The sequence below is a fragment of the Ornithodoros turicata genome, chromosome 9, assembly GCF_037126465.1.
Source record: "Ornithodoros turicata isolate Travis chromosome 9, ASM3712646v1, whole genome shotgun sequence".
NCBI classification, from domain to species: Eukaryota; Metazoa; Arthropoda; class Arachnida; order Ixodida; family Argasidae; genus Ornithodoros; species Ornithodoros turicata.
In genome coordinates, this window is record NC_088209.1 from 24222357 (window position 1) to 24231904 (window position 9548).

The following is a 9548-nucleotide window of genomic DNA, read 5'->3' on the forward strand; positions in this document are numbered from 1 at the left end:
CATAAGGTAGCGACAGTTTGCCTTTTACCAAAAAGAAATCTTCATTGAAGAAAAGTGGTAGTCTATGAGAACTGCCAGTATCGCTAAACTGCCTCTTAGGATGAGGGCAGGACTAGAGAGTGAGTTAGAGCCCTGCACGGGCCGACTTTTGCGGGGCCGACCCGGCCCGGGCGCATCGAAAAATGGCCTGACCCGACCCGGGTCCGGACCTTCATATTTTTATGCGGCCCGGCGCGGCGGACCAGTGAGTAGAGCCCGGCCCGGCCCGGTGACTCGGCGAGTAGATCCCGGCCTAGTATTTCCAGCCGTGACGTACGCGTTTCTGGCGCTTATCAAACAAATTTATAAGTAAATTTATAAGAAGAGAAGACAAGGCCACAAACATACAAGTGCTCGCGGTTTGACACCGTAACAGCACGATTTCAAATTAAATGCAGAACGCACGCGGCAATGGGCGTTATCGTTACACTGTCAAGTTTTTGCGGAGGTATAGAGGATGCTGTCGACAAACACCTTTTCCCAGTCCCTACCCCTCTCACCAAGCTTTGCCAACGTGATTGTGAAATACGTGAGGAGTGAGGAGCAATGTGAAATGGCTTTGAGAATGTTCTACAGGGTCGAATCATACGCATAATGCAGTGTCCTTTGCATGTCTTTGCAAATATATGCACAGGAATGACGCAAGCGCGTGATGATATGAACTAAAGTCCTCCATTGTGGTCAATTAGCTGCTTGACCCGGCCGAGCCTGACTCAGAAACATGTTTGTCGGCCCGGGCCCGGCCCGGCCAGCGGTGGTGGCGTACTTTGACGGCCCGGGCCCTGCCAGGCCCGATCTGCCGGCGTATTTTGTCGGCCCGGCCCGGAGCACACAGCCAATAACAAGCCCGGCCCGGCCCGCGGGCCGGGGGCCCGTGCCCGTGCAGGGCTCTAGTCTGAGTAGCGCCACAATAATGCACGTTTCTTTGCCTACGCCTTTGTGGAACTCACGGTGACTGTTTTATTATGTGGCATATCCGCTTACCTTTAAACAGCAACTGAGGTATGTCATTTCTTCGATGTCCGCCATAGTAACATCCCGGTCAATGTCGCCGGCAAATATCGCGTCCTGTTCGTCCTGTATCTTTCGCTGTACTTCTGGATCTAGCGATACGAGATACAAGCAAAGCACAGCAGCTGTTGTCGTCGTTTCGTATGCCTGGAATGAGGAAATTCCTCCGTTAAGGAGCACTGAGGCGACGCCCAGATTTTCTTTTGTTTTCGGCTGCGGCGTGATCTACAAAAAATGAGCTCCCGCGAAAGAACGACGGGCACAGGCGGCCTGCACCACGCGCGTGCGAGATCTCTGCTTCGCGCACCACCTTTCACAAATACATTCATTCTTGGAAAGGGCGTATCGAAGAATGAGCGAACGTTGTGCCGTAGCCTATCCCCATGGCGCGTGACACAGAAGAAAGGCACGGGGACTTCTCGACGCCACGCAAGGATTGTCGGCGGTCTGCGGCTACTTTCTGTTTTTGTAGATTCGGTTGCAGAGTGACAATAGACCTCTCCCTGTTGGTAAAAAAATATGACGTCATAGTGTACAACAGCGCCACCAATTTGGTAGAGTTGAACTATACTCAAAGCTAGGGGCGAACAAGGTCGCGTCCGAAAGCCACAGTCTTGGGGGGGGGGGGGATTACAATGGTCTCTGAAAGGGACGCGACCTTCGGTCCTACTTTTCTTTCAATAGGATGCAGCGAACAAGTGCCCATTCGTGGAAGCCAGCCCTCCCCCTCTGATTTGTTTCGGTTTCAGTCTGTCTACCAACGTCATGATAACGTTTCTCGGGTAGATGTCTATATACACCGCACGGCGAAAATATTTTGCATGGTGGCTCCTGATGAACAGCCTGCCAGACGAAACACGGTTTCGAACCATGTTAAGTGTCACCTCGTTGCCCCTTTAAAGAGAAGCTCACATCCGTTTCAGTCGATTTCGAAACTATTTAGGGTCTTTTTATTCCTCCTGGACCACTGATCACGGTGTCGAAGATCCCACGCGAAATAGTGTCGTAGTTTGACATTATTCGACGGAATACATGACAAGAGCAGACGCCGGATGTTGAGAGTATACCGGAATTCCTTCTCGGGAAAAACGGGAAAACGTCACTCCCTAAGAACCAATGAGGGCGCGGCCCTGAGGGAAAGAATGCCGCGGCCGTCCGGCTGTCTCACAGAGTTGCGGGGAGTCTGGACGGCGCTTTTCCTCCTCTGAGCGCCGCCCTCTCCTCCGCTTCGGGAGTGACGTCACGCCGCAGGAGCCTCTGTAGCTGCGGAAGCCACACTGATCTTTACAAATTAGATTATTTGATATCTAAGCACTTTTCGGACGAAAAACATTTAGTCAGGTAGATTGTCGGACGATGCCAAACATAGTGGTATCATGATAATTGTTAGTTGGGGGTTTACGTCGCGAGACAACTGAGATCATGAGCGACGCCACAGCGGTCGGTCTGTGGATACAGTGGTATCAGTTTCATAGATGGATTTCCGGACGCGACATTAATCAACACAAGGGGTTTAAGACCTATTAAATCCGTTAGTCTGATTATTGCTGACGTATTTCTGATTGTTCGGGGTATAATAGCGTGGGGTTCAGGGCCTCGCCTTCTAGAAACTGCGTGCCGCCCATTTCTTCTGTGATCGAAGTGTCACTACAGGCTAAACCTGGTATATGTTCAGAATTGTACAAAATTGCATTCCACGTGTCTCATATTGTATTCTCTCGAAATATTGTTTGGCTATGTGAAGCAGAAGTATCATAAAATTGACTTCTAGCTTTGAAAAGCCTTAACAGCTTAGTCAACCAGCGCGTCTGGTAACATTGCACCTAAAAGGTCGATTTCCGTCACTTCTCACAACTGCTAGCAGTCTTCCAACCTGGGGCGCAGAGCGTAGCTAGGAAACGGACGCCAGAGCTGCCGGTGACGTCACCTAGTGTTGGCGAATCCGAAACTATAAAGTTCAGTTTGGGCCAAAAGAATACTGATTGGACAGTGCCCTAGAACTGGAAACTGCGAACGCGAATATTCTTGGCGCGACCGTCGCACTGAAGTTATTTATTGCTTTCGATCCCAGAGCTCCTGGGTGGTTGACGGCTGCGACACCGGTGCACAACCACTACATTATTTTCTATTTCGCGGAAAGTACGGAACGGACGTCGAAGTCCACTGACTTTGTTGATAGCAAGCATTTACTTACGGCACCTATCATTAGATTCATGTCATGGAGTATCTCTTCACTGCTACAATCATCGTTCCTCGTCTTCTCTAGGATGACATCCAGGCAAGTACGGTAACCGTGTTCCGATCTTATTCCTTCTCTCCCTGCTGTCAGGATGTCAGGCGGGGATTCTTCAACATCCAGAGCTCTCCGTTCGTCAACCACCTTACGGGACAGAGAGGTAAGGACAACGAAAGCATTTAGTATACACACCATATATTCACACGAGCGACGCCCCTACGGAATATCCTGGTGAAAGAAAAGGCAAAAAAAAAAAAAAAAAAAACTGCTCACGGGACGGAAGTTTCGACGCGTCTTATGCTGAGCATTCACACGGCGCTGGAATATCGGGAGCGGTGTAGTGTGCACATAGCAGACGACACTCTCTTTTCCTGTCGTCTGCTACCGAATATCGTTTGGCTGAACCGTAGCAACACCACCTAGATATAAAGCCTGATCGCTTGGGCGATGTGACGTAACAATTAAGAGTCAGCCAATCAGAACCGTGCTTTCAGCTATGGAAACAATCCGCCATCAGTCGCATGGGCGGCCATGGTATCCACAGAAAGCGTGTGTTTTGAAACCCGTCGGCGGCGGTTGGCTCTCACCATGGCTGGCATCTGCGATTGGCTGACTTTATATGTCTACGTGTGAGAGGAGGCATTAAGCAGGCTTTCTGTATCTAGGTGGTGTTGGTCTTAGTACAGGGTTCGCCAAGATAAGCTTTGGGGTTTCTAGTGGAGACAAGACAACTAAAAACAGATTCGGGATGCTAATGTAAATGTTAGAGGACGTATTATGCACCAAAATTTTATATCGATACTGCCATCTGGCCCGTTTCTCTGTGGATACATCGTGGAAATTAAAAAGAACGACTATACCTGTGTTTCCAGTCGGCTATATCTGCGTTTCAACTTCTTCCGTCGTATGGCGACACAGTTGAACGCGGCGTTGCAGACGACTTCGTGCAGTAGTGCTCTGCGTTCAGTTCTACTTGTTCACTTGGTTTCGGTATCGTCCGCACCGCCGCGTTCGACCGTGTCGCCATCTGACGGAAGAAGCTGAAACAGAGGTATAGCCGATTGGAAACATAGCTGTAACCGGTTTGTTTAATTTCCACGGTTTATCCACAGAGAAATGGGTCAAGCGGTAGTATCGATATAAAACATTGGTGCATAATATGTTCTCTGACATCTATTTTAGCTTCCCGACACCGTTTTTATTCGTTTTATCTCAGTTACAAACCCCAAAGTTTATCTTGGCGAGATCTCTACATCGAGATCTTTACATTTATTCCCCATGGCTAGAAGAGGACGAAAAGATATGACGTGGCAGCAGAGAGCTAAGACGTCTAGCGCATCTTCCGCTGTAGTATTCCGTGGAATGTCACTCGCGTGAATACACGGATAGCCGTTTACTACGTCGTATAGGATACCTCGGCAACGATTTCATGCAGTTCTCTTGCCCTTTCTCGGAACCACTTTCCTTCAGCAGTCAAGTCGTAGATAGACTGGTACCATGTCCACGGGCGAAAAGCACGACCCACCAAGCTGAGTTCTATCCTGTGTGCGTGCAATTCAGGTTTAGTGAGGTCACAAGCAATTATTCAGCCTTCTCTGTACACTTACAAATGCGCGCTTGATGACACCACTCGTACTTTGCTACTCTTGATCCTCGTTCCCATTCCTGCAGCTACAAAGTGGACGTTGCAGTTTGGTCAAACATCGCTAACGATATATCCTACTTTATCGGTATCCTACGAGGAACTTTCTTCTTCATTTCATACTATGTGAAGCTACCATATCCCACCTCACTTAATATGCCATGTGAAACTTACCGAATATGCTCTGGATCGAGCTGTGTCGGATGTGCCTCGTCATTGGTAAAAGGCACTTGTCCCCTGTGACCTCTTTTGTGATCCTTTCCAGTAGACAGTCGGCCTCCTCGTTGAAAGGAACCAAGAACTGTTCAGCGCATTTGGCGTGGAACGATGGCGCCATTAGTCTCCTCTTTCTCTGCCAGATGTCGCCACATCTACGGAAAGTATGTTTGAGAAGAAAGGCTTTATAATTACCAAAGAGGCATTGTAAAAGTAAGGCCAAGTTCAGTTTGCATGCGAGTTTCTGTAGTAACCTGCTATTAGCTCTCAACAGGTTCTCGCTTTCTGGGTTGCCTTTTACTGCAAATTCGGTGGCGTAACGTTCTGGACTACGGAAACTTACGGTTTTTATACGTACACAAAAAGACGCCGTTACTTTGACAGTAATAGAAGGGGAACGGGATTCGTCGGTTGCGTCGTTCGTATGAAAAAAAAGAAAAAGAAGAAGAAATAAAAGAGAAGGAGCTGTGAGGTATAACTATGGTTCCGCGTTTCCGATGTTTATTTCTGGGCGGATTCGGCGTATGTTTTTCGATGTGTATTGATTTTCGCGAAATCGGTGTTTTTCGATGTTTTTCTTTGCGTGTGCATGGTTTACAACAGACACAGACAGCAGACACGCGTGACAACAGACAGGCGTTGGACTTTTTGGCTCGTGCAGCAGCAACCGCAATAGAGAGAGTAAGATAGCAAGCAATAGCAATAGCAAAGATAGAGTATGCATAATGGTATACCTACGATGTCAGCATATTGCGAGGCCCCAAGGCCACCTCAAGAAATTTGTAGAGAAATGGTTTCCGGTTATTCGTCTTGTTCGCGAGCAGTGCCTGTTTACAGAGAGGTACACAATAGTCACGAAATGAAGGTTATAGCATAAAAGAAAAAATACACATAAAATACCGTGAAAGCTCAGATTTCGAGTGTACCTTACGCCTTGTTGACAACGATGTCGAAAGTCACTAGCGCTTTCCCGCCGAACGGGAATCAGGGTACCACGTCGAATATGTTTACAGACGAATGTCTTCTCCGATTAGAGATCGTTCTGAACGTCGTACGCAACTATACTATGGAGGTATAATAGACAATTTTAAAAAGATGCGAGCGCCACCAAGCGCGCGGCTCAAAGCAGCATGGGAACTTTGGGGACACTGCTCTGTCGTTTGCTTCGGTTATGATTTACCACGGCTGACGCTGCTGCCGCGCACACCGGAAATGTTGTTCTTCTTCTACTTCCGCCTCTGGCCGTCTCATAATGCTCTGAGACGCTCTAAGCTCCCATGAGCCTTTGCGTGCCACAGGTGGCGCTTGCTTTCCAAAAAAGGAATATTTCCTTCAATTTTGATTCGACGTGTTTGGTATGTGCATCCATTTTAAAGGAACGACATAGCATCAAGCTGTCTTGGTGTGCTCTGCTGTATCTCGCTCTGCTACCTTGCAACCCTGTCGTTTGCTCTTACTGGAAACGGTGGCATGCACATCAGACGACATTTCTTGGGTTTCATCTGCATCGCATATGTTTACGTTTACCGTCTGTGCGTAGGGCACGGCACTTGCACATAACCTGCGTTACGTACAGTGCACTCGGACAACCTGAGGATTTATGCGGTCCACCTTCCAGAAACATTCGTCGGAATCGAATAACATACCTCCGCAGCTTCCGGAGTTTGTAGGATTACAACGGGCGCCAGTCCCATGTAGACCATGTAATTTTGAGATGTGTAGCGCGAGGACAGCTCTCGAAGTGCGGAGAAGAATTCTGCAAGCATATAGCACAGGTCGTAAAATTCACCATTGATCAATTAACAAGGCCACGTACAGCTTTGGACAAAAGCTTACGGAACACCCGGGTGTCGCATTTCGCCATTGGAGCGACGACCTAGCAGCAAAGAAGAGGCTCGAGCACACATACTGAGAGATGGACAGAATAGCCGATCATCCGTTTCTTATTCGAACTCTTTCTGATAGCTAGCAGGGGGCCGCTCCGATGAAGAAATACGTCAGTACCGTGTTCCGAAGAATTTTGTCTCAAGCTGTACCATACAAAGGCAAACAGTGTTTTCGTGTATTTTAGCATTAATCGTTTCATGGAGGAACTGTGCGGACTTGAACGATTGTGATCGAAACGGAAATCTCAGGAAGATGATGTAGAAGTGCCGTAGGGCAGGAAGAAGGTGTAATAGCGGATAACTTCATTTGGAGCGGTATGTTGAAGTTCTCTGTGTCCCTTGGCTCAGACCTGGCATAGGAATGGACATTTAAAGTCCACAAGAAGGTTCTCGTTGAAATCGTTGTATAGCAACAAGAGCCATGGTTCGAATTCGTGAAGAGGAGCTCTTTTGACTGGATGACCTATTCTCGGATGTTTATTCAGGGGCGTGGTAGCCTTACGTCGCACCTGTCCTTGGAGGAACTGCCGCACCGCGAACGCTGCAATTAGCCAGTGTCCTGCACGCGACGCAGAGTCTGACAGCAGCACCTTGCAACGGCGATCCTTGGAACCCTACGACTCCAATACGAGGCTGCTTCCTTTTGGGGTCTTAGGGTTCCAAGGATCGTCGTTGCAAAGTGCTGATGTCAGATTCTGCGTCGCTTGCAGGACACTGGCTAGCCGCAGCATTCACGGTGCGGCAGTTGCTCCAAGGACAGGTGCGACGCAGGGCTACCAGGCCCCTGAATAAACATCCGAGAATACGTCATCCCGTCAAAAGAGCTCCTCTTCACGAATTGGAACCATCGCTCTTGTTGCTATACAACGATTTCAACGAGAACCTTCTTCTGGACTTTAAGTCCAGAAGAAGGTTCCATAGGAAGGTTCCATAGGACAGGCGACGTCATGAATCACTCGTTCCTTAGGCGAATCGACCCCAACTGCACCTACTGCCTCCTATCGAAGATGCCAATGCCGTTAGAGTACGTCATCCATCGCCTGTGACTCAACGTCCCGTTCGCAGCAGCATTCCTGCATAAGATAGGTGTCGTTGGATCGCCGAACTGTTCAACTTGCGGAACTGCGGAGAACACGGAGCACGTGCTGGTCACCTGCCGACGCTTCAACTCTATAGTCGGAGAACACTGAAGAACGCCCTTGCAAAACTTGACAAGCAACCTTTTAGTGTTGAGAAGGTACTGGGGATCTGTTCAAAGCAGCACCAACAACCTGCGCCGTGTGCCCTGGCAAACTACCTCAAGGACATACGTGGCTGAAAAAATATTTTAAATCATTCGGTGTATTCATAAATCAAGCGTCATCGAACAGCTGATCGCACCAGTGCACGTTCACCACCAGTGCCCACCAGTGCACCTACGTTTGCGTTTCTTTTCTTTCTACCTCTCCGGAGAGTGTACTATTCTATTCAAGCCTCAGCTGTTCCCGTTCTGTTCATTCTCGACCTCACCAGCTCGCCGCGAGCCCGTCGTCCTCCCGGTAGTCACGATCGTCGTCGTCCGCCGGGCGGGAGTCTCTCTACTCAAATGACCGTCCTTCACGGCTACCACGCGCTTCACGTCACGTTCTATACTCACCTGTGGTTACATCACTCCAGCTGGTGTGTCTTTTGGACCAGGTCACCCTCAAGAGGTACCAGAACGGCACTACCCTCGACGGTCCTGGTAAGTGCCTCATTGCAATCCACACACGTAGCCAGCGCACAGTAGGAGCCAACACCAGCGCGAGGATGATAGTCCCGCACACAAGTGGCAGCAACGCGGGAGTCATTTGAGCCCGAACTCCAAAAGACCCTTCCAGGAGAACAATTCCTGGTCGCTGTGCTCTTCTCGTCCACGAGAAGATGCTCTCTGAAAGCATCGTGCTGTGCTCGGTTTTATAATGCAAATCTGTCTCGTGTTTTTTCCATGTGATGATGAGTCCAAGAATGAATACAGATATTATGTCGTCTCGTCAGTTCTTCCGAGTATACGCTGTCGTTAAGAATTTTGCCATTAAGTCATGATACTGTCTCGCTAATGACATGCCCTTTATTGTGAGATGTCTACGTTGTCTTCGTATGCTTTGTCTCAAGTACCTCGTGTCCATTCACAAATCACAAGACAAGAAAAAAAAAACGCAAGAGAAAACGTAGCTATTATGCTGCACGGGCACTGGTGCGTGGTAGCGGATGTCTGGGGTAGAAATTGCTTCGAGAGAAGAGAACAGTGAGGGAGGAGTTACGAGGAAAATCAACCCTGTAGTTGTTTGCATAAGCGCGTCACTGGGTAAAACACTCAGCAGCGGTCAGTGATTATCTGACGATCCATAATCCCGTCAAGCCTCAATGTTTTTTTTATTATTCCGCCTTAGTGCCGCGAAGCAACTGTGGATATGAGCAGCGTACTGACGTGGACAGAAGGGGGGAGGTCAACAGGAAGGAGTGGGGGGACAGGGGGAACTGTGGCGGCATTCGTCTG

General features: G+C 48.8%; 1 protein-coding gene across 1 annotated transcript in view; it reads right to left on the minus strand.

Annotated features, from left to right (window-relative positions):
• LOC135369437 (uncharacterized) overlaps positions 1–8875 on the minus strand; it is a 33736-nt gene extending 24861 nt beyond the window's left edge. The window contains exons 1-8 of the mRNA XM_064603026.1: positions 8667–8875; positions 6791–6900; positions 5883–5971; positions 5103–5299; positions 4894–4957; positions 4701–4827; positions 3245–3430; positions 1024–1197 (exon numbers count right to left, since the gene is read on the minus strand). Coding sequence (XP_064459096.1) covers positions 1024–1197; positions 3245–3430; positions 4701–4827; positions 4894–4957; positions 5103–5299; positions 5883–5971; positions 6791–6900; positions 8667–8859 — 1140 coding nt within the window. The 5' untranslated portion in view covers positions 8860–8875. The remainder of the gene's footprint in view (positions 1–1023; positions 1198–3244; positions 3431–4700; positions 4828–4893; positions 4958–5102; positions 5300–5882; positions 5972–6790; positions 6901–8666) is intronic.
• Between the last annotated feature and the right edge of the window lie 673 nt (positions 8876–9548).